Source organism: Camelus ferus, chromosome 23 (assembly GCF_009834535.1).
Source record: "Camelus ferus isolate YT-003-E chromosome 23, BCGSAC_Cfer_1.0, whole genome shotgun sequence".
NCBI lineage: Eukaryota > Metazoa > Chordata > Mammalia > Artiodactyla > Camelidae > Camelus > Camelus ferus.
This window is the reverse complement of record NC_045718.1, coordinates 17,304,667-17,330,570: the sequence shown is the minus strand read 5'-3', so window position 1 is coordinate 17,330,570 and position 25,904 is coordinate 17,304,667. Positions and strand designations below refer to the sequence as shown.

General features: G+C 36.2%; 1 protein-coding gene across 4 annotated transcripts; it reads right to left on the bottom strand.

The window, feature by feature from the left end:
* Positions 1–201: 201 nt before the first annotated feature.
* Positions 202–25,904, bottom strand: CD55 (CD55 molecule (Cromer blood group)). Of its 4 annotated transcripts, XM_014568358.2 has the most exons (11): positions 25,463–25,904; positions 24,531–24,713; positions 22,942–23,133; positions 22,446–22,545; positions 21,287–21,372; positions 17,144–17,332; positions 12,132–12,968; positions 9,661–9,681; positions 4,293–4,365; positions 2,193–2,296; positions 202–1,289 (listed from the first exon to the last, which is right to left on the bottom strand). In XM_014568358.2, exons 1-10 carry the CDS (start codon positions 25,569–25,571, stop codon positions 2,233–2,235), a joined length of 1,854 nt encoding a protein of 617 aa, XP_014423844.2. In that variant the 5' UTR covers positions 25,572–25,904; the 3' UTR covers positions 202–1,289; positions 2,193–2,232. The 4 variants fall into 4 exon arrangements, with proteins under 4 accessions (XP_014423844.2, XP_014423846.2, XP_014423845.2 ...); XM_014568360.2 differs by lacking the exon at positions 4,293–4,365; XM_014568359.2 differs by lacking the exons at positions 2,193–2,296; positions 4,293–4,365 and having other exon boundaries at positions 25,463–25,903.

The window sequence follows — 25,904 nt, the reverse complement described above, 5'->3', positions numbered from 1 at the left end:
AAGAACATACAAAGAATCTGGAAATTAGTGTGATTGCCTTTAGGTAAATCAGTAATAAGTAATACATTAAAAGTAACTGAAAATTATTCTCACTAGGATAACCAACCAAAGGATAGCATTTAAACTGCTCATGGGAAGCAGGAAAGGACTCTCTTATTTACAAATAAATTACCTACATTTACGAAAATAAATTTCAAATACCACATGAGACAAACATGTGATCAATTATTTATTTCTATTTAGGGAAAATAAATTTTTCTTTACATATCTTCTTGAACTTTTCTTGGTATACATGTAAAACTAATGTGTTTGCTGACATAAATAAATATAAATTAATCTTAATATTATTATAAAAGAATAAAATTTATGATTTGGCTATGAACATCTCACTTCAGAAATATAGAATCTTTCCTTATATTAATATCATAATATCTCTGGGTACTTTTAAAGACATTAAGTCAACAAGATATCTTTTGCCCTTTCACAGGGCTCTTTTTCCAAAAAAAAATAGTCCTAAGAACAAAATTATAGCTGATCCATCTTACAGATAAGGGGTGAATTCACTATCTGGGCTAGTATGACAAGGAAAGAATTATTCTTTCATTCTGTACTCCTCCTTGGCTACCAACTAACCCAAGAAACTCAACACTCGTGTCATTAGCATGTCTTTTCTTTAAAATATTTTGCCAAATGATGCAAACTCATTTTAATGGAATAAGAAAAGATGAAAATGCCTTACAGTCAAGAAGAAATTACTTTATAATGTGGGTCATCTCTCTTTGGCAATTTTTCTTAGAAGAGACTAGTTTTAGTATTTTGTCTGTTTGTTTTCAATATCCAAATAATGTTTTTAAACTTTATTTCCTTTGTAAGTAAAAGTAACATTACAGATTTGGTGAAAAAAAAAATCCCTTTCTTCCTTTTCTTCTTGCTCCGATTCTAAGCATGAACAAATCTCTTTACTTCCCCACATTTTTAGGAAAGTAATCACTCTCAGTCTTGGGAGTTGTTCTATTTTCAAGAGTCTTAGGAGTGTTGAGAATGTGATTCCAGGACAGATTCGTTTCTCCTTGCTTCATGGACATTCCTATGCAATTGAAGACATTGAAGGCATGCAAAACAAAGAGCACTAACACATACACTGTATCCACTCCACCAGAAAGTTCTAAGAAACTAGAAATAATCTGTGGTCTTGTGTGCACTTTCTTCTTAACTCTTCTTTGGCTAAGTCAGCTAGCCAATGGTAGCTAGCATCACAAGCAAAACTGTCAGTGTTATACATGCATGTCCTGAAAGTTAAAAAAAAAAAAAAAAAGGTAAATCAAATTAATTTTATTTACTAGTGATATACATTAATTTTTTAGTTACTATGTGATAAACCATGAAAAAGAATTAATCGGTTAATTTGGCATGCAAAACAAATGCAAAGTTAGTTAGTTACAGAGTATGGACAACCTCAGCCAGCATGGAGTTTAGAGTTCAGTAGCTTTAGTAACATCAATGAAAATATGGCACTTAAGTTTTTAGTTTCTTGGGATTAAGCAGCCAAGTTAGAACCAACCCAGTTACTTTCATATTAAAAATCAATGAAAATCCACCAAAATAGAAGAAAGTTTCATCAAAAGAAGACACCTAGAAGGTTTCATAGATACATACACATTAAGTTACTTTTGCATAATAATTGGCACAACAATGTAAAAGATGTATCTCACAAGATCTACAAACATGACTTATAAAAGATATGTTAAAACAGATTTAATATTTCTTAAACACTGGAAACTCTAAAAGCCATCAAGCAGAAGGAGACGCAAATACAATTCAGGCCAATCATCTCAGGATGCAAACAGTCACAATGAAGGCATTCCTATTTGTAAGCCTGAATGTATTTCTGGGTTGTTTTTTTTTTTTCCCCCAAATTTGTAGCATTGTGAGCAGCCAATCATTACAATAAACGGAGTGCAAAATCCAGGATGAGATGATGAGCATATTGCTGAAGAGTGGAGGATGGATGACATGTCATACTAATGGAAGAGTCAATGTGTTAGTCCCTCATTCAACAAAGAGAAACAATTCTGACTATAATAGAGGGTTAAGTCTCTATTACCCTTAAATAGTCACCGATAAATCCTAAGCCAACTATACTGGTGGACATTTTGCAAGACACAGAAATGGGATTTTATAATACCATATACCTTTTAGAAATTACCAGAAGGTCTTCCTTCTGTGGCATCGTCAGTCACTTACATTTTGAAACCTAACATTAAGCGCTTTGTTGTTCTCACGAGTATCGTAAGAGCTGAGTAGCAGAGAAGGAAAACACTCATTGAATTATGAAGGTATAACTTCAATCAAAAAGCAATTATCAGCATTTGCTTACAATCACATTCTTCTTGTAAACTAAAATGTATCATACATACCCAACACTAAAAGATGTGAATAAATCCTTTGACAGGCAAGCACAAAGGATCACCAGGTGAAGGTACATTATCACCTTCAATCATTCACATCAAATTTTTAATTAAATCTGTATGAAACTGGGAGAATAAGCAGGAATGTATAAAGTTAGCTCTCATCCTTCACAGCTTCCAAAATAAGGCAAGTGGAGTGGTTTTAAGAGCACATGAAAAAGGCAAAGTTTTTCTTAGGGGTTCGCATGAATTTCCCGATTCAGAAATAGAAGAATTAGATTTGCTGCAAAACCCAATGAAATACGAAACAAATATTCTCTCCTACATTTCAGCACTTTTCATCCTATTAAAAATATCATGGCCAATTATTTTACCAAAAAGTATCTAAAAAAACTGATGCTAGCCACGGGAGAGCCTCTTGTAAACTCATCACACTCCACCTCCTCTCACCTATTAAGCCCCAAAGCACTGGCTTTCGAAAGTAAATTGATAATGCTCCAATTCCAAAGGAGAGCTGGAAAAAACATAAGAAAGTACACAAGACTGGTGGTTTACTCTTTTTTCCAGAGTATTTTTCCTGAAGCATCTGTGCCAACTTAATTCACTTCATATGATTTAGAATTTCTGTTCGTTTTTGCTGGGCTCTAAACCACAGTCTTAAAAAGTTTCTGAAAAAATCTGAAGAGAAAAGTTATATTTTTTCTACATTTGCTGTTACAGCATTTAGAATATTTTATTGGCCATAAACAAATATTTGTAAAAACTATTTAGAAAAAACCAGGACGTAATGGTCAAATATTTTAGTAAAAGATGGAACCATTGAGTAATTTAAAGAACGTTTACATACTTTAGCTTATAATGAGCTTAAATAATATTATCAATTTAAAGAAAAGGGAAAGAGCGACGGAGAATAAAAAGCAGATCGCTTAAATCACCCAAAGACTTGAAACAGGCAATTTAGTAAGAGTATTAAAATATAGTTGTTCTTAATAAAATTAATACAAAAATATAAGAAGCATTAGGGCACTTTGGAAAGAGATCAAGCTTGTGTGAACTCCACAGTTCGTTTTCTGAACAATGAAATCTATAAAACAGAAAAAGGTCAATTTAAATAATACCCTGTTTGTCTACAGGATACATCAGAGCCAACCACGACATCATATTTAACACATGTATTCAGTGCAGATCAGATGCTTCAGATACTGACTTTTGTGTACGTATGTTGCCGTTTCACCACGAGTCCTTACCATGCATGTGTCAAGTAAAGTTCTAACCTCTTTACAGGTGGCAATTCATTTGATCTCATGAAGCAGATACTACAAAGTAGGGACTGTATTTCCCCCCATTTGACAAATGAGAAAACTGAGAAGTTAAGCTGCTGACAGTCACATGGCATGTAAACAGTAGACCCAGAACTGGAATCAAGCAGTCACGTTCCAGACCCTCCTCTCTTAACCACTGAGCCGATTTTGAACAGACTGGCATCTACTAATAAATACAACTCAGAAAAAGCTCTAGTCACAGGCGACTTAGCCATATGTTAGAGGTTCTTTTCCTAGAATCTTTTGCGTCTGTTCAACACACAGACACTATCATAAATTGTACTGAACCGGGAAAAAGGTGAGTTGATTAATAGATTGCAAAATGAGACTCTGGCTTTCAAATCACTGTCCTGAATGCCCTTATACATATTGAGAAATTTAAAAAAAAAATTTTAAATATATCAATTCTGCTCACCCAGGATAGTAATTATACACAAAAGGAATAAAGAAAGAGAATGTCAAAAAATACAATGAAGCTAAGAAAGTAATCTACTGGTACAGTGGCAAGTTTTACTGGAAAGAAGATAAGAAATTTTTTTAAATCATCAGAATTTCTGCTCACCCTGATTTTCCATAGTCCCAGAAAGTTTTGACTAGAATTAGGATACCAATTAATATAGTAGCAGCAACAATTCCTTGAGAGGGAAAAAATTTGGTAAAACAGTTAATACAGAAACATGGGCAAAATCACATATACAGTGTAGTTTCATAATGACAAATATAGTGATTATGAAGCAAGATCAAGAAAAAAACAGGAAACATGATTTGTATTTTGTATCTGGCTTACTTATGTCACAAGTTTGACAATAAAAACTGCATGTTATTTATCCTGTTATCTTTCAAGGAAAAATGATATATTTAAAATGAAGTATCACGATGCTCAAATAAGACTGGACAGCTTTGAGAGGATTCTCCCATGTTTCAACCCCACCACGCTCCATTTTAAAGGCTTTGATCATTGATTATTTAAATCTAATGATTGCCTTATGTAATTTCAGCACGTGAAGGTGTCTTGGAGTTCACTCTCATTTTGTAGATTAGTAAACTGAGCCTCAGAAGTGTGAAGCTTACATGTGTGGTTAATGGGAAAGCCATTTACTTAGTTCATAGCAAAGATGACAGAAATGGTGGCCTTTTTCCATCCTCTCCTTTGAGCATGGAGAGTAAAACTCACTTTGCCGACAGAATATGTTTTCCAGAATTCAGTCCATTGCAGATAAAATTTCATTTGCGGAAGCTAATATTTACTTTCAAGATTAAATGTACTATTTTGAGTTGAACAACAGCAAATAATTGGTCAATAAGTTGATCAACATCAAAAATATTTTCTAGTGTATTTTTACACATAAACCTTTCTTTTCAAAACCACCCATTTGCCCTTTCCCCTCACCACCTTTGATCTCCCTTTTCTTCCCCACTTCACCCTCCAAAGTCCTTGAACTCTACTTTTGATCTGTACTACGAAGAAAATTATAGATGACACTAGAAAAGCAACTGAAGCTAATGTGATTAATAAGTCTATCTAGTTCCAAATGAGCAAAATACTGTAGATGTTGCACAACTGAACCACCGTATGGATACAAAGTTAAACACAGCTATTTCTACCACAGGTTTTACAGTATTTTACCCAATCAACTCCTTTAACTGATCCATTAGCACCATGAAATTAGTTTGGAAAGACTGTATTCCTAAAATAAATCATGATTCTTCAAGAATATGGGGTTTCTTTTTCTTTCACCACTTCCCATTAATCCCACCATTTTCAAATGTCGCAGAAAAAAAATCTCATTTTCAATTTGAATGATAAGTGAAGATAGAAAATTGTAAAGTGAATCAGAATACCTGGATGACAGAAATAAAAGCCTATTCTTAGGTCACTGGTCAGCACATATGGGTAATTCTAGAAGAAAAGTGTGTGAAGGTTGATATGTTAACAGAAAACCAGCGCAAAATACAGAAATACAAGAAATAGAATTCTAAGTAAAGGATTCCTCAGTAAATTAATGAGAGTATTAGTTCCCCAATTAGAAATAAAGAAAACTTTAAAGTACAAAGGCAGTAGTTTATGACCTTAAAAATCATCCAGCGGTGAATCAGTGTCAAGATTTACACAACCTGGGATAAGTGAAACTAGGAAATCATAAGTGAAATTATGATTATGATTCTAATGTTCTCAATTATTAATTGAAGAGCTCTTAGGTAGCAGAACTACATAATTTTAGAATATGTTTTCCTCCGAGTAAAAGGAGGTTTTTAGTAATGTTCCCCATTATGTAGAACTGTATTTACATAGTGCTTAAAACATGCAAAGCAGTTTGCCCCAGTTATCTTATTACATCCAATAACTAGCATGGTACTTGGTAAATACTCAGAAGTGTTTGGTAAATATTTATTAAATTGCACTGAATGACATTCTTTTTGCAAATGAGAAAACTGAGACCATAAAAGGATAAATCAAATAGTTTATCACCAGATGAAAAACCTATTTCTAACCCCAAGTTCAGGTCATGATTTTAACTGTTCATAATATTCTCAATAAACACACCTGAGATTATTCAAACAGAATTTATATTAGATGGGTATTACATTAATGTCTAGATGATCATCTCTATTCCTGAACAACCCAAGTCAGAATCTAAACACAAGATATGGTGTCATTAAGTGATGCTTGTCTCCTTTTCTGAAGAGAAGTGGATTCATCCTGGCACTTCAAAGAGCCTCGCTTATATAACCAACAAAGTGGAAATGTAGTCTACATACTATGAAAAACTAAGAAAGCTGGGAATAGGTTTTGTTCTTCTTTATAATCTTATTTAACATAAAAGGGACTGAGGTCTGTGGACAAGTGAAGTTACAAGGAAAGAGACTTTTGTAGAGAGAAAAAGAGTGCACTCGAGTAAATCTTAAATTTTTAGATTGTATAAATCAGGATTCAACACCTTTCCTCAGTAACATCCACAGGACCCTGGAATTGTCTTGCTGTTATCATTAGATTTTCTGTGCCTCTGTGATGCTTCAAAATTTTTAAGTAAGGGAAATTCACACACTTCTCTTTCCAGACTAAACAGATCACTGAAAAATTGCATGATTATCTGACTTCTTAACTCTGAATAATGTGTATTAGATAATTGAAGTGACTTTATAATGGGATTTAAGTTTGTCAGGCATCAAAATAGGTAATATGACACATTGAAGATCCCTGTATCAACAAATTATGCATTTCAAATCACCGCTGATGATTCAAGACTCTTGAAAGTGAGCTTCAATTTGGGCTGGTCTGTAACATACGCCATATTCAAGTAGATGTATAAAGCATAAGTAAATATGCATGTGGTATTTAAAGGATGCAGAAAAAGTATTTTAGCTATTTCACAAAGTATTCTTGAATTTTTTTCTTTAATATTCCTTCAATTGACCTAAACCTCATAAAGGACTTATGAATGTCACAATATAAGATTTCAGCAATGGAGAAAAAACAGTAATACTTATAAAGAATCAGGAGTATCTTAATTGTCAAATTTGAGTAGAGCCGTTCTAGGACATGAATCTTTCTATCCTTTCAAGGACCTAGTGCTAGAAAAACTACTCATCTGCCTCTATTTAAATGCCTAATAGCTGTGTGACCTTGAGCGAGTTAAAAATCTTGCAAAACCACAGTTCTCTCAGCTATAAAGTGGGACACGGCTACATGATAGAACTGTAGTGAGAAGTAAATGAAATAATGCATAGAAAATCTTCAGTACAATACTTGCCACACAGCAGATGTGCAAACATTACCCTAGTAAAGGCGTGGCCAGAGAGAATGATAAAATTACCAGAAACCCATCTTAGGATAAAAATAGTGACTGCATTCTATGAATTCTTTGAGCTAATATTTGTTCAATTTTTAGCATTATGCTAGTAGTTTTCACATCTATTATCTCATTAAGCTTCTGAGACTTTAAGCACAAATCATGATCTCCATCTCATAAATTAGAAAATTGGGACTCAGAGAGACTAAGTGAATCACTTGGGTTGAATTATTACTAAACGAAAAAAAAAAATCAATCCAGAATTCAAACCAAGGTCTGAGTCCAAAGCACAAGCCTTCCTTCCATAAGACATTGTAAACAAAAACAGAAGCAGAAAGCCCCACAACTACATGGAGAATGTATTTTTCAATGGGGGTTATATCATCCAAAAAGAGTGAAAAAATACTACTTTTTTATATATAAAGTACAGATATGCATATGGCATATAAGTAGATTTACAGTGTATCTGTAGTATTAATATTTCATGAGGATGACTAGGAAAAAAAATACCTAAAAAGCTCCTTGAGGAGGAAAGGGCAAGGATAAAAAAAAAAAAAAATTGTTTTTGAAAATCACTGATACAGACCCAGTAGACTTAGCTTTAAAATTCACAATGCAGGCTTCACTTAAACGGCAGATGAGGAAGTTCTAAGACTAGTCAGTCTCTCTTTCTTAGCAGAATTAAATAGGAAGAAAATTCAAATACTTGCAAAGTTCTAATATCATTTGTATCATTCATGTACCTTGCCGTATAATCAGTAAGAGAAATTTCCTCACAGTAGAGTTTGCTTATCTTTAAAATACGAAAACTGACCTCATTCACATAACAAATTTAAGAAATAAAGATAATATTCAGGTTTATATTTTATAAGTATAGGATCCCAAAGAAAAATATTGCCATATGACTGATTCAAGAGGGAAGGAATTCCTCTATTTCTGAGCACAAGCTGGAATTGCAACTAACATTAAGATAAGGAAGGTTTCTGGGAAATCACACACTTAAAGAATTTCAGAGAAAATAGTAAGCACCTCCACCCTTCACTGAATGCTGCTGAGCTGGTAAGAAAAAGCTCATCTATTAAATTTGTCACTGTTGTTAACAGTAAATCATTAAATCATGAGATTTTCATTTAGAATGCATTTCTTTTTATTTAAAATATAGAACGAACACAGTGAATTCCAACTGTTGGAATCTTTCCACATAAATCTCTTAGCTTAAAAAAAGTTTCATCTAAAAAATAAAAGGTTAAAAAAGTTCATTTAAAATATAAAAACTATAATAAATAATAATAAAAAATAATAAAGTACCTGCTTTCAGTTTTAGAGTCCCTTGGCTAATTCACGCATGTGTAAGATATCAGACTTCAGCTTATAAGTACTTACATCCAAATATACACTTTTTTATAAGTGTACTTTCTGTTAGACATTACTTATCAATATGCCAATTTTAGCTGTAATTGTTTCTCAACAGACATTTCTTTTACCATCTTCTTTAGGAGCTTATGAATCTTGTTAATGCATAACATCAAATAATATATTTATGAACAAAGAAAGGCTGGACCAAATGCTAGAAGGAATTGCAACACGGGTATTTGTTTTTGGCTTCATGTCTATAGCAACAGAATATTTCTTTAAAGATAACTTTGCTTTAAACCACTGATAAGGAAAGGAAAAGGGAGAGGATATAATCAAAGGTAGCATTCTCTTTGTTTTACTTGGGATAGGATGGAAATCTAGAAATGATCAAAATGTAGTGTATGATTAATTATAAAATATTTGAGGATAAAAACTGTATTGATAACGCTCTCCCTTTCTGATTTGTTAGCCACTAGAATGATGAATTGAGACAATAGGCATGTAATAATACTCGATTGATTGGCCAAATGATCTGAAGTTGTCCTAGAATTACCTTGGAACAAGAACATGGTTGGGAATACTTAGGAACATACCGAGTACCTAATGGTGTCCACAAAACATGTCGATAAAATGCATTTACCTGCTTTCTCTTTGGCCCCCGTAAACACTGCATTTTAATAGTATTCCTAAGACATTTAAAAGACAATATTCTTTTCCAGGAATATGGATGGTACATTCCACAGTAATAACAATTTCTTTTAACTGCTGGAGAGCCAAACTTACCAGATGCAATGATGCTAGCACCTAAAGGAGAAAAAAAAAGAAAAAATTACAAAAATAAAAATATTTTGCAGTCACTGATTTGCTAGCCATTTAATATATTTATAGATCAATCAGCTGTACTTGAAAGTTCAAAAGTAACTCAGACTTTCATAGCCAAAAGAAATAATTATAAACGAATTAATGAAAACAATTAGACATTATTAACATAATCAAGGAACAGGAATACCAGTGCCTAGATCTATTAAACAGTCAACATGATAAACATAAAATATGAAAAAAAGTTATTGAACACTGAAACAAACAGCCTGTAAATCTGGTTATATGACTTGATGGCAAGTCAAGGTTGTTGTAAGGCCTCGCTAGTGTTGACAAATGGAAGGTGCATGGTGTAAGCCACCATGTTACACAGTCAATAAGTAGCCACTATGACTTTGTAAATAAAAGCAAACAAAGGTATATAACATTTAAAGAATAAATTAATTGTACATAAAAGACAAATTTGATCCAGACATTGGTTGTATTTTTATCGTAATAATTGTTGACTCAGGTTCAAGTTAAATTTGTTAAATTATCTTGTATTTTTGCGGAAAGACAGTTCAACAAAGTTAGCTCTGTAACAAATTTGCATAAATAAAACTTGTTTCTCTCTGCCTTGTCTCATTAAAAAATTGGACATATTCAGCCTAAAACATTTAGGCCCAGAGATGTCATAAAAACTTAAGAAGTCAGTAACCCCATATAAGTGTTAGAATTAATGAACTGAATCTAAATGTATGAATATAACCCAGAAAAGCAATGTTGAGTGCAAAAAGTCAAGTTAGATAATGAAACATATGACATACTGTGGACATAAATTATAAAAAAAAAATACAAAAACAGTATTATGTATTATGCATGGTGACATAAAAACAGATAGGAAGCCTGCACACCAAACGTGAGGCAGTGATGGCCTGAGAGCAAGTGAAATGGGAGTGGGGAAATGTGCAAGGGAACTTCACCAATAATATCTGTAATATTTAAATTCCTAAAAAGATTCAGGTAATGGCAAAATCGGCTTCCAGATAACCATTATTAAATGTATGAAATCATTATGAAAACATGGGCATGATGGGTAAAAACAATTTTAAAAAACAACTATTTGATACCACTAAAGAGTGCTCAAAAGCAGGCAGGAATTGAAGTTCCCCTTTTAAAGAGGGGAACTAAATGGCATGAGATTCTGTCTATCTGTGTGTATTTGGCTTTTTAGCTAATGGAATAAAGAAACATACAAAGGGAATTTCAATGATAATAATGTTTTAAGTTCTTAAAAATTCTGGGTGATGGCCAAATGGACTTGAGAGCAGCAATTCTGAAATCTGGACAAAATCTTGAAAAACAACAATCCACAAATACTTGAAGGCAGTAAGAGCAAAGTCACTTAGGCAGAAATTTAGCGAAACCTTGAGAGCTCAGGCAGGAGGTGAGCTGCCAGAATGAGATTTGCATACATGCAGCTGAGGGAAATCCCTATGTCACATGGCACAGGGAGCAGAAAACCAGAGTCTCACTTCAGAAGATGGAGTCCATGACCAACAGAGCATCTGGAAAGTGAGGGGCTGCTGATGCCCTATTTCTCAACATGTGTGGTGGTTATATGATTATTTGCTTCAGAAAAGTTATTAAGCCTTATATGTATATTTTACATAGCTTTCTGCATGTCTGTGGATTTCAATGAAAAATTAAAATAATTTAAAAAATTATCTCCTGGTTCAGTGTCAATAAGATTTTCCAAAGAACTAAAAAAAAAAAAGTCTCTCTATTCGAGAACAGAAATGTCCATAAAAATGGCTAACACATTAGGCAAATTGTAAAACAAGAAGGCATCCTGGTGGCCCAAAGCAGCATGAATTAGGCAGAAGAGTTTCATTCACTCAACAGGTTTTTCTAAAGTCTACAGCATATTTTACTCTGCTTTCATAAAAACTGTCATTTAAAGAGTTAATATAAACTATTTCAAAGAACTTTGTGTTTTCAATTACTGAGAGGACACTATTAAGGTGCTTTACCGTGTTAGCAACTCTAGTGCTTTGGAGAGTTCCTTCAGTGGCTTTGTCAGTGAATCAGACCCGGAAATCAATTTTAAGGGTTATATATATTTAGTTCTTTGAAGAGTCTTGAAGAATTAAATGACTCTCTAGAGCTACTATTAAAAAAAAAAAAAAACCAGCATTTCTTCACCAACCTTAATTTAGCATTGCTTTTCTGGACCCACAATGTTTTTTCTATATTATTGCAAACTGTTTCTTTCTTAAAGATTTGCCCTAGCACAATCCAAGCCTGCCTCTGAAAGACAGTCAGAACTTAAAAGTGTGAAGAAAAATTCTGCCTACAATACATCAGAGATTGTTTACTTTTACAACCCCAATCAAGTGGAAACTTCCACCCAAACACCTCAGATCCATACTCAGAAACTTGAACAGTCAACTGACCTGAAGAAGGGCTTTTATGTCCTTTTGAGGTGCTTGTTGTGTGAAAACGCGTGGTTGCCTTGGAAACAGTTGGACTCTTCGTTGCTGTAACATGAGCAGAGGTCAATCTTTGTGTTGTGTGGAAACCCTTGGTCACTGGGGGATGTAGAGCAGTGGAGTTTCGTGTTGCTCGAAGATTCTGTGTAAGTGAAGCTTTTGCTGTGGTGAATTTTTGGGTTGTTGGTACGGCCTGTGTAGCAGAAGCATTTGTCTTGAAGGGATTCTGGGCTGCTGGAGAGAGAGTGTTTGGTGTGGGGAAATTTGGGGGTTTTGTGACTGAATCATTTGTTTTGGTAGGTTTCTGAGGAGTTGGTGGGACTTCTGTAGCTGGAACATTTACCATATTGGGTTTCTGAGGAGTTAGTGGGGACTTTGTAGCTGAAGAAGTTATTATGATGGGTTTCTGAGGAGTTGATGAGGTTTCTGTAGCTGGAACATTTACAATGGCGAGTTTCTGAGGAGTTAGTGGGGACTTTGTAGCTGAAAAAGTTATTATGATGGATTTCTGAGGAGTTGATGGAGTTTCTGTAGCTGGAACATTTGTAGTGGTGTGTTTCTGAGGGTTGAGTGGGTTCTCTATATCTGAAGAATTTACTGTAGTGTGTTTCCGAGGAGTTGATGGGGTTTCTGTAGCTGGAACATTTACAGTGGTGAGTTTCTGAGGAGATGGTGGGGACTTCGTAGCTGGAGAACTCACTGAGGTGGGTTTCTGAGGAGCTGATGGGGCTTTGGTACCTGGAACAGTTACTGTGGTGGATTTCTGAACTGTTGGTCTGAACTCGGATACTCGAGAAGCTCCTATGGAGGAAAAATGTTACAAATAAAATTAGCTAAAGAAAGTATCCAAATTAAGATTTAGGAACCAATTGTTTGCTCTATGACTCTTCTCCTTCCCCACAAGCACCAAAACATGACTTTTAGGAAACCGAGTCTTCTCATATATTTCCCAAGGAACCAAAATGCTCTATTGTCTTCATTTTGATATAAATTATATTTATAGTAAACTAAAGTAGATTTATACTAGAGTAGTACCATTCTTAAACTGTTTTCTATGTGGAAAAAAAGGAAACCAAAGTCAGAGCTGGCAGCGATCTCATTCTGTGGCACACCCAAATAGAGATAGTTTCTCTCAAAGACTTTCTTCCTTGCCAAGACCAAAGAACAGCAGGATGCAACCTTGAACCAACAAAGATAATCCCAACACAGTTACTTTTCCCAAAGCTTTCAGGACACGTTAGTGACCTTGGAAACTTGTTTTGTTTCACTTCTTTTTTGAAGCAATAAAGTCAATCAGAATAAAATAACTCCCTTCCCCTCTCCTGATATTGGTTACCAACTTTATATACATTCGTTTAGTTTTCCCTTTGGATTTTATATGAGATAACCATCTGAAGTGCAAATTCGGTAAAGATTCTATTCTGAGAATCAAAAATCTAACGACATTAAAATTTTAGGTCTTCAGTGCCTGTTTGACTCTGTGTTGCATCTGCCCCCAAGGCAGGACCTATTAGTACCTGAGTCTGTTTGACCACATCCTAGAGACTGTTTTCAAGTTTTCTAATCCCTCTAAGCTTCGGTTTTTTCATCTGTAAAATGAAGATAAAACAAAGCAGATCTTATAGCGTTATTGTAGGGAACCAGGAAAATAAGTTAGCGAAGTTATCTCACAGTGTCTGTCCCTGAAGCAAAACACTCTACCACCCAGTATGTACTGCCACTGCCAGCACCATCAGCACGAATTCTGCCTAGCACTCAGATGTTGTGTGTCATTTATTCTGCTTCCTTTACCTATCTCACAGGATGCTATAAAGGATAATTATAAAGCATCTTCATGTTTTACCTGGAATTATTTTCATTCTACTTGAAGGATTCCCTTTAGTTTTTCATTTTGTACAGTTCTGGTCTGCTGGTGACAAAGTCCCTTAGTTTTTGTATGAGAACATCTTCATTATTTTGCATTCAGTTTTAAAGGATATATTCATTGCGTCTAGACCCCTAGGTGAGCAGCAATTTTCTTACAGTATTTTAAATTTCCTCCTATTGTCTTTTGGCTTCCATAGTTTTTGTTGAGAAGTCAGTTGATCAGTATTATTGTTGCTTCTTTGAAGATAATGTGTCTTTGTTTCTTGATGCTTTTATCATTGCTTTGAGTTTCCAAATCTTGCTATGAGTTGCTCCGAAGTTGGAAATTTTTCAGTCATTATCTCTTAGAATATTTCTTCTGTTTCTCTCTCCTACCCTCCACTCTCCTTTTTTTTTTTAACATATGTTAGAAGAATTTTACATGTCCCAAATATCTCTTAAACCTGATCTATGTTTTGCATTCTTTTTCCTCTTTGTGTTTCACTTTGGGCATTTTTAATTAACCTCTCTTTCAGTTCCTGATACTGTCTTCTGCTATGTTCAAATTGCTGCTAAACTTATCTATTATGTTCTTAAATTTAGATATATTTTCCAGTTGCAGAATGTCTATTTTACTCCATTTTTATAGATTCCAATTCTCTCTTGTAGTTCTCTATTTATCTTTTCTTTTAATAGCATAAATATATTGATCACTTATTTTAAAATCTCGTTTCTCTAACTCAATTATCTAGATTTTCTTTATCTAGTTTTGATTTCTTGTAATTTGGTTATAATTTCTTGCTTCTTTGCATGTCTAATAATTTTTATTGTATGCCATACATTGTATATAAAACATTCAGATGATATGCTCTTACAAAGGGAGGGTCTCCTTTTCTGACAGGCAGATTGGTTTGAGGTGATCACATCCTCAGCCTATAAGAGACTGAGCTAGGTTACAGTTTCAGTAAGATTTCCACTCTTGCCTCTGCTCCTTGTAAGTGGCTCTTCTGGGTTTTTAATCTGACAGCCTGGTGGATCTGTTTCCTCAGACCTAAGAGACTGCAGGAGATCCAGGTCTGTCCTTTAGCAGTGCCCCAGCCCAGCAACCTAGCCTCCTTCACCACACAGTTTCAAAGTGAGCTCGGATGTCATGAGGGGGAGACTATCTACATACTTGATACAGGCCTGCTTCTCCGATGGGTTTGTTGTCCAAACGCCATAAAGTTCAGGGAGATTTCATTTAGCACTTTGGAAGAATTGGGTCCAGCTCCCCAGTCTCACCTGTACCCCCAGAAATCAACAAATGGCTCTTGGGAAAAATTGGGTCTGCATTTGAAGACTTCAAATTTCCAGTGCATTATCCTAACTCACTACAACCATTGAAGGCTTTGCTAGTTTCTCTCTTTCCTGGCAGTGGTCTTTTATTTGAGTTAAGATGGATCCTCTGCCCAGGCACAGCTCAGAATGGTTTGCCCTCACTCCCCAACTCCAAGAATTTTGGTTCATTCAGCCCTAATTGATCCCATGAGAGAAGAACTTACTCCTTTAAAATATGATTTAAAGAAGAAAAAAAAAAGCTACCCAGGTGTTTTAGTTATTTTGAAGGGAGCATTGATCTGCCATGACCTCCTTAGGCATTATCAGAGTTGTAAACTCTAAATAACTGATGATTTAATAAAACACAGGAAAATAAATATGAAGAGGATCAAGTGGCTAAATTTTTAAAATACCAAACTTCACTCATAATTAAGTGAATTCAAATAATAAAATGAAATTTTCACCACTTATATTGTCACATCTCCATATCATAATAACCATCATCATTTTTGGTGCAGAGAACCAGCACAACGATTGGTAGGAGAGTAAATTGGTACAGTTTCTTTGGAAACAACCTTGGTGACATCTATCAAAAAGTTAAAGGCATATACCTTTGATACAGTAATTACACTGCAAGAAATTTATCACAAAATATGTACTTACACACATGTGCAGTGATCAGATGTACAATAATATTTACTGTAGCAACCTTTGTAGTGATAATTTTTAAAAAACTAGAACAAAAACGAAATTTCCTTCAATAGGACACTGGTTAAATAAATGATATATATCCATACAACTGATATGATAAAAAAAAAAGAAATATGTGTATGTACATTTATTTTCTAGAATAAAACAAAAATTTGTAAACAGTGGTTACTTCTGGAGGAAAACTAGACAAGACTTTAACTTCTCATTTTATACAATCATCTACATGGTTTTCATTTTGCTTCATTATGTTTATGTGTGCCACTTATATGAAAAAACTATTTTTAACAAGCAATGATATTTAAAAATGCATGCTAATAGACTTCAAGTATAATTATAAAAGTAGCATTTGCTTGAGTCATATTCCACTATGACACTGCTTAAGCAAATGTCTCTTACTGGTCCTGTGAAATGTTACAATTCAGCTTCACTGATCATCTAAATACGTCTTCACAGATGTATTTAAGAAGCAGTTCAAAAGACTCTGAAAGAACAGCCCAGGTATCAAAAGGCAGTAAGGGTGGGTGGGGAGTTCTAGAAAGATGAAGAAGAGAGCATTCTCAATAAGAGAAGTTCTGGAGGCGGAAAATAGATAAATATAATTCAATGAAGTCAACAGACAGGCAAGAGTTTTTCTTAGTTGTCACAACATATATGATCATTATCTAGATTCCTCAGTTCAAGCTAAGATTCCCTCCAAATTAAATAAACTTTGTGTAAACAAAGAGATATCTGTATTAACTCATTGAAAATAACATGGTAAGAAACAGCAAATTTAAGCTAATTCACTAAAAACATGAGACGTGTGTATGTGTCTATATAACATGTGTGTGTGTATATAAACATACATAGATAAATGCATAGAGGTCATGTGTCTATTTATTTATTTATATATTACTGTATGTTCTCCATATCAGTGGTTCTTCCTTTTTGGAAGTCATAGACCCACTTAAGACTCTGGTGAAAATTTTATCCCCCTCCAAAAATACAAGCATACATATATACAGATTTTATATTCATTTCTCAAGGAGTTCATATATATATATATATATATATAGACCTACGGGTAAGAATAAGACAGAAATATTGCTCTGCAAACTGATTACCTCTGCATTCAGGTGGGGGGCCACTCCACGCTCCTTGGTCATCTTTTACAGTGCAATAGATAGAGCGCTCTCCATACAGGGTGAAGCCTTCCATACACTTATATTTTACAGACTGTCTATACGCATAACTCTCCTGTTTCTCTAGAATTATTCCATTGTCAATTTCTGGTGGTTCTGGACAAAAAATTTCTTTAAAAAAAAAATCCAACACATTTTAAATTAATCAAACTGGCGAAGTAGTTTTACAAATAAGTAAGACTAAAATATGTTAAAGATTTTATTTAAAAAATATCAAAATCTACCATTTTTCTAAATTCAGGATTATCAACAAGGGATGCTTCTAAATACCTATTAAGTAATCGGTAGTATATTTGGAGCTTTGGATACGAGTGTTATAAAACATGAAGGCTAACTTTGAGACCAATTTATAGAAGCAGTAAGATTGAAAACACATATGTAAAACAAAAATTATTGTAAAGCTTGCACATGTTATATATCAAACCAGTGCTAGTAAAAGTAAATGCTGTAGGTTCAGAGGCAAAGGCAGGGCAGAGACTTTAAAGAATAAATGGACTTCAAATTTAAACCTGAGATGGATCCCTCTAAGAAAGAGCAGAGAAGAGGGCTCTTCATTCCAGGCAGTAATGATGCCAAATGAAAGGAGTTGGGAATGTAAGTGGCATGCTTGGGAAAGAGGAATAGATCATTCTGAATAGAACAAAAGATTTTAAATGGATTAAATGGAAAGTCAAGATTACACTTTGACTTTCAGGTTAAATAGAATTTGTAAAAACATTCAAGCAGAGTTATTCTAATTATATTACAAAAAGAGGCTCCTCCCAGGCAGATGCCCTGATAAAAAATTTAATGGTTCCACATTCTCTGGAAACAGGAAGTTGTATTTCTTTCCTCTTTTTTAAGCAAGAAAGCAATCTCACCACATTGTGAACATCAAATTATATTACAGCAAATGCTCTTAAATGCCCAGAGAACACTAGCAATTTATAAATTACTTTTCGGCCGTTGATCAAAGCAAGGAACAAAAACAAGCTAATCTGATTTACACTGGGCTGGGTGTCTGATGACAACACATATCACCATCAGTTCAGTTCAAATGTTTTCTGAGCGCTTAATACATATCAGACATTGTTCTGTAAATAGAAGGGCAAATCCAAGTAAGACAGAGTTTCAGTGTCTTAAAATACAGTGGGAAGAGACATTCAAAGAGATCATTTTAATACAAACGGTGAGGGTTATCACAGAGGGATGCACAGGGGTGTGGAAAGAAAGAAGGACAGTTAACCAGCCTGGGGGGCAGGGAGGTCAGGGAAAACTTCTAGAACTACCAGAGCAGACCCATAGTAAGAAAAGAAAAAGCCAAGCAAAAAAGGGGCCGAAGGACATTCCAGGCAGAGGCAGTAGCATAAGGAATGATGTAGATGCATGAAAAGCAATGAGGTACATGGAAACCAGGGCCATTTGCATGCGTAGAGTGTAAAGCATGAAGGCAAGACGTGCGTGGAGAAGCCGGTAGACCACGGCTAGCCTTGTACATTATATGAAAAAGTTTAGACTTTGTACGTGATGAGGAGACACTAATAGACATTAAGAAGGAAAGAGACAGGTCACATTTGTGTTTTGGATGAATCACCGGGAAGACTGAGTGAAACAATAACAGAGGGTTAAGAATGGAGACTGGAGGCCAATGTAATCAGTGTCATTTTTGCACTCAAGCAAGTGAAACTCCTGCCCTAGCTCCCACACCTAAAAGGCCATGCCCTGGCGCTCCTCTGGCTGTGCCTCTCTCTACTGGATGGAGAATCTGCAGGGCTGAGGGGATATGTCCAATAAGAGCTCCTCCCCCACCCCATTCTAAATCATTCTCCAGGAATTGGCACCCAGAACTCCCTGTGCCAAAACCAAACCCCTTTCAGGGCCTGAGGGCATCCTTTCTCCTGAGCCATATTCTTGAGGATGGTCTATACTTCTGAAGTGTCCACATTTAAGTCAAAGTTCAATGGAGTGGGGATAAGGGTCATAGGAGACACTAACTTGGGTGTGTAGGCCAAGCTGTCCATTTACATGCATCAGAGACCCCACACAGGGCAAGAAGGGGACCCCTTACTTAAGAACGGCTGGGTCTTACACCAGGGACCTCCATTTATACTCGTGTCCTGGACCCTGAAAATGTTAGGGGTGGCCCTTACTGCAATAGTTCAGATAAGGGATAATAAACTATATTAGAAGTAACACAGATGGAGGATAAAACACAGATTTGAGAAGTAGATTGAGAAGGTAAAGGAAAATTATTTATAGTGATTAGGAGTGGGAAGTTAAGATAAAGAGAAGGGTCGGGATGACAGAAATGACATAACAGGGATTGACCCCAGGCTAGCACAGTACCAGCAGGCAACTCAAATTAGTTCTGAAAATGAAAACACTGGCAGAGAGAAAGGGAAACAGATCCTTTTAACACTGAGGCTTCGTTCAGAGGTCAACGAGTATCACCTCTGATTGATGAATAACCAAGGATAGTTTTTAAATTGTTTGTTCCTTCTTTGTATGCAAACCTTCATATCCACCTCCACACATGGACATCAGTGCTGTCTCGTGTGTCTACAGAAGACAGGGCTGCATACTTGAGGTGAAACAGCTCGTTGTTTAAGAATTTATACTTTCCACTTGATCTTCTGGATACTGTCAAATGGAAAAGCTATGTGGAAAATAAGCGCCTAAAAGAAGTAGGGCTTTATTGGGAGAGTTGAAGGCACTGGGGTTGCTGAGGAAAAAGGACTCGTTCCGGCGGGACACAGATGTCAGTGCTTGCCGAGTTGGAGAGGGAGATAAGAGTCAGAGAGGAAAACATGAACATCAGGATGAAGTTGAAGATACCAGACAGGGAGCAGGGCCTGGCCTAGCCACAGGCAAGCACGAAGAGAGAGTGCGTTTGCTCTTCGATGCCGGAATGCATGCTTGGTGTCCACATTTCTGTGAAACTCATCACAGCAGTTGCTTGTAAAGATACTGGCCTCAGAGGGGGAGACTGCTTGTCCAGACATTGTAACAAGTTGCCTGTGTCAGAAAAAGATAAGGTCCAGCTCCTCCTGGCTTTCCATATTTGCTTTAGTATCATTTACAGCATCCCTTACTGGATGGTGCAAGCAGGAAAGGTGATGGTGAACAGTAATGGATATTTGAAAATAATAATGAGGAAAAAAGGAGAAATAGTAGATAGAGGGTGGGGTGCAAGGTGGGTGTGGCAGGAGTCAACTCCTGGTTGGCAAGGCTTCATTCTGTCTTTATATCCCATTCATTCCTTACCATAGGGTGTCAATCAATACATGCTTGATAAATTACACTACACCTACCCTAATTTTCTGCTCCTAATAACACCAAAAACTTCAACTTAGCGATATTTTTAATGAGGATGAGAGAAAGGAAGCTTACATTTTTAAATGTTGTATATATTTATTCCTGTCAATTTTTAAGAGACGTGGCTCTAATGCACATACATTTGACTTGATACATCCATTTATGAAATTATCTCTGTGCCCTGTCTCCCCTTGAGAAGACAAGGTTTCCAAGTTCAGAAACCATATTCCTTATTATATAGGCTTCTTTCTCTAATGATAAAAAATAGTCACACTTTAAAACATTTCTAGATAATTAGCTCAGTTAATAATCGTTAAAGAGGCATGGCGGTAACACCGGGTCTTGAGAAGAATGAAGAATGAAGGTTTGAAGTCAAGCGATCTGGGTTAAATGCTTTCTTTTGCCACATATTTTGGGATATAGGGTCAAGTGATACAAACTTTCTGATCAGTAGTGTTTTAATCCATAAAATTAAAAATTATGGGAGGAAAAAAAAGCCATATCTATTTCACTTGACTCTTAGAAGGAATGGTAAGATTATAAATGACCAAGCACAATATAAACCTTAGTTTGTGTTTAATCCTTTATCCCCACTGTCAATAAATTAAGGAGCATTACTAATAAAGGTCTTTACACTAGATAAGACACTCACAGGTTGGAAGGTAAAGGTACCACAGATATATACTGTGGATAATTCTTAATGAGCAGAAAGTAACTTATCATTGCCTATCCAGTCCCACAACCTTAGTGCTTAGAATTTTCCAGTCCTACCTTGGCATTTTGGCAATGGATCACTCCACCCAACAGTGTTTTCCACAAGAGAACAGTAAATAGAATCTGCACCAACTAATCTGTACCTAAACAATGAGGGGAGAAAAAAGTTAAGTTCAATGCACACATACTTGGACTTCCCTTAAATTCTCCACAATATCATCTTAAAATATTTATGGCACCAGTAGGTGGAGATAAAATAATGGCTGATAAAAGTTCATATGGTCCTTTAAAGGAAAATATAAAAATGATATTTAAAAGGGTGACATCAAAGGCTAAAAAATACAAGACGTTCAAAACATTTTTGATTTGGGTGGGGCACATGTCGGAAACTATTACAGTGTTTTAAAAGCACTTTTAAAGGATACAGATGCTTAAATATTTTCTCTTTCTGAGTTCTAAAAGATTGATACAGACTTCCTAGAAAAATAGAATGTACTTATATTTAAAGGGCTCAAAGTACTCCCAGATTTTATATTAATGATATTAATGATCCAAACATCTGTGTTTAGTACAGGAGACAAGTGATGCTGTTATTTTTAATTTTATAACGAATAGGGACACACATAGAGTAAAATATCATAATTCAATTTGCAGATACTAAATGTGAAAATGAATATGGAGATTCTGGCAGCATCTGAAACGCTGATGATACTGTATGAGGACATTCCTTTTCCCCGCACAGAGAACCTATGAAAGACCTTAGGTCAGAATGGTATTTTCACACCAGGAGCAATTGTTTTTAACCTATGGTATTTTATAACAGGTTGTTTGCATATAGAAAAAAACATAATCAAATTCATTATTTAAGTAAATTAAACATTAGTTACATATTTGCAGTGAAAGGATTTAATTTCTACAAGTATCAGCTTATCACAAGTTTTTTTCCTTTACTAATTACACTTAAAATTTTATAATGAATGCATATATACTAAAATCTAAGAATTGAGAGAATTTGGGTGCCATAAGAAGTCTTCCTTTCTTGCCCCATTTTATTAAACTTAACTGTGAAGAGCTCAGGATGAAGGATCTTTGAGCAGATGGGTTGTTTTACCGCTGCTAGCTTGTGAACACCGGCCACAAATCTAGAAGCTGCCATCTTAAATCCGAATTTGTTTTTTCACTTGTTAAATGTAGCGTTTAGTATGACCACACTTACCCTGTGTCACATGAGAAAGAGATGGACGCGCCAAATAATATGCCGTCTGGTATAATGACATGACCATTTTTTATTTCTCCAGGATTAGGACATGGTTTCTCTAGAAGAGAATACAAATTGATTTTTCTCATTAAATTATCAGGCACACCTATGCAAATTCATCATCTGAACTACTGATATTCCTTCTTTGTAGACTATTTAAATCCTACCTTCATTTCCCCAATTTCAAAATTTCAAAAATCCAAAATTTATTTAGAATATAAACTTATTTCACTTTAGGTAATCTTAAACTAATTAAATGTGAAGCTGGTGAGTAAATTAATATTCCTATCTCACAGGGATTTAGTTTGTCTAATTTAAAATAAAATGGTTCTAATGGTTCTTTTAAGAATCATTCTAAATGATGTACACTCAGACTTCTGCTATGCATGAAGGAAGAAACTCTTATTCCCCCAAATACCAAATGATTAAGAATACTCTTTAAAATTATACTCACTTTTACAAAATTCAGCGGGTTTGGACCATGTAAAATCCTGAAGGCAAGTTAGGTTTCCTGACAGAGTATGGTCCCTTCTGTAGCCCCTACGGCACTCATATTCCACAGTGGAACCCGCTGGGAAATAATTCTGTTTGCTGTAAGACTTTTTCAGTGACGCAAAAAGTAGCCTGGTTGGGACAACACAGCTACCTAAAAGTAGTAACAACAACAACAACAACAAAATTAATAAAAGCAACAACAAAAAAAATCACTTTATTTTATAATCTATGTTTAATTATCTGGTCCTTACATCACTCCTTTTTCTGTATTTCTTTGTACATGTTCGGTATTTAACTATATTAATATTACTATAGCATTTACAGCATATCAAGCAGTATTCACATATAAATTTTCGCTTCCTAATTACTAGAAGCCTGTGAAGTAGATTTGGTACGTAGAAGTCACTCTGCCTACAATTCAGAAAATATAACCCATTTAAGTTGCCTGGCACAGTTCTGGCACTAACTCAATCACAGGGGTAGATGAGAACAGACATTTCTAGATCCTTAGGCTAGAGTCCTGGACAACAACAACAGTTAACACTAATGGCTAATATTTATCGAGTACTTTCATTTAATGCCCAGAACAACCCAGTGGGAGAAGGATCAGACGCACCAATGATGTACATAAAAGTATTTACTAACTGTAAACATCCAGGCAAATGTGAATTTATAGTATACAGTGTAGCACAAGGGGCATTAGATTTATAGTCAAAAGACTCAAGTTTCAACCCTGGCTCTCCTGCATAAGGAGCTCCTGATCTCAAGGAAGCTATTTAACTGGGGGGCCTGCTTCCTGGACTGTAAAACGTGGGTTAAGTCCCTAACTCACTTCATGGAGTTGTCTGGAGGGTCAGATGAAGTACTATGTGTAGAAGAGTTGGAAACTCTAAAACATGATACAAGTGCAAGATTTATGTACTTCAACCTCCTGCCTTTTGTCACGGATAGATACAAACAAAAAGTTAAAGCTGACTTCACACCTGATTTCAAAAAATATTTGTGGCAGTTTCTATATTTACTGTAGCTTCTACTGCTCCAAATTGTTCAAAGGTAGGAATCAAGTCTCATCTTTATCTTTACTTGTATATGTCCATTCTAGGCTATGCCTATAATGATAGATTTGGAGATTAAAAATAGGGAACTGTTTAAAATAGTACCATAGAATTTTATTTGGTAAGTCCTACTTCACAAAATGAAATTAAAAAAAAAATAGAACACCTACGTTATGTGTCTCAAGGTATTTGCCAAACATAGTTACAGATAATTTACTCCCTAAACAGTACCTATTGTTTGTTTTCTCTGTTAATCAGTTCAGGAGTTACAGTGTTGGGGGGGGGGAACCTGTTAATGAACAGGCAGGACTAATTTCGAAAAGTAATGCCATCGCCATCAATTAGCTAGATTGTGAAATGCCAACAGGTATACACCCTGGGGTTTAATAATGCTAGAAAACTATCAATTACCAGTCACTCCAAAGAGGGCTAAAACTAAACTTAAGAAACGTTCCAGTCCCATAATTCTTCTGAAAAGAAAGGAAGAACTTACGATTACAAAACTCTGCAACCGTTGACCATTTACTGGTAAGACAGACCGCTGAGTCTGGCTTGCCAGGAACTTTTACAAAGCCTTCGTTACATTTGTAGGTTACTGTGCTTTTTTCAGGAAAATTTGTATTATCTCCCAAAGCTAGATGGGCATTAGGTACATCTGGGGGAAGACCGCAGTCACCTAGGGAGGAAAAATCAGAACTGAAGGAATTATCACTTTTCAATTCATAGCAACATTCCTTTCCCGAGACGAATAAGATAAACAGGCTTTTGAAGCACTCATAACACGTCCGTCCAATGCTGCACTGCCATACCAAGAACTTGCCAGGCTTCTTGTCAATTAATTTAAGACTAAAATAGTCAAAAATAAACACCTCCCTTTCGTTATTTAAAAAATATATTTTTTATATATCTAGTGGTTTAGACTTTCACATAGATACTGTTGCACATGTTTGTGTGATACTCGGCACACAGTAAAGACAGACACCCCCTTGAAATATTACAGCTGGAAGTGAGGCGCAAACCTGGAGCACTGCCTCTGTACACGACTGAACTCTGTTTAGAGGCTAGAGCTGTTAACTGTTTGGCCTCCCACCTTAGAGAGATGCTAAGAATGCAAGCTATTCGAGCCCTGCATTTTGGCTTCCTGGCGTTTGTTTCCTCAGCCATCCACGCCTGAAGCCCTGCCAGCTGGGTCTGGCACAGCAAGCTTCCTAATTGCTGGCGAGCGGCGGAAGGACTCCTCCCGTCCCAAGGGATCGTGCCAGCAGGAGCTCTGATCCTTAAAGGTAGAGGATTCCGGGATCCATTAGGGATGCCCACATTCCCTCCCAAGTCCGCGGGCTTTTCGGTCGTCGCGAAGACCGGCCACGCCCCTCCCACACCGCCTAAAGATTTACGCCGCCAGCGGCGTCCCCGGGCCCCACTCACCCCGCACTGTCAGGGGACGCAGCAGCAGCAGCAGCAGCAGCAGCAGCCGAGGGGTCAGCCCGCCCAGCAGGCGCAGCACCGCGGGGGCCCTCGGCCGGGCGGGACTCATGACGCGCAGGGACAGGGACCCGGCGCCGGGATTCCGGGGCCTCCGCGGTTAGGTCGGGGCGGGCTCGAGCGAGGAGCTGGAAGAAGCAGCGGCGCGCGGTAGTTCTGCAATCCGCGTTCCGAGTTAAATTAGCGCCGTGGGCGGGGCCTGGGCTCTGAATCACCAAAAGACGCAGCGAAGTAGAGACCGGTGGAGAAAGGATTTGCGTGCACCAGGTGCTGGGCGGGGTGAGGGTGGGGGCTCTAGCGTCACTGGCCCCCGGGGACCCCAGCAGGAGAAAGAGGGAGAAGAGCTCCCTGGCGCGGAACGCTGAAACTTTGTCTTTGCATGGGA

Excerpts from the sequence above, each read along its gene's own strand:
- CD55 (XM_014568357.2), bottom strand. The coding sequence starts at position 25,571 with ATGAGTCCCGCCCGGCCGAGGGCCCCCGCGGTGCTGCGCCTGCTGGGC. Across the intron at positions 12,969-17,143 it reads CCCCCCACCTGAATGCAGAG|GAGCTTCTCGAGTATCCGAG; the intron begins GTAATCAGTTTG and ends TTTCCTCCATAG. Across the intron at positions 9,682-12,131 it reads ACATAAAAGCCCTTCTTCAG|GTGCTAGCATCATTGCATCT; the intron begins GTCAGTTGACTG and ends TTTCTCCTTTAG.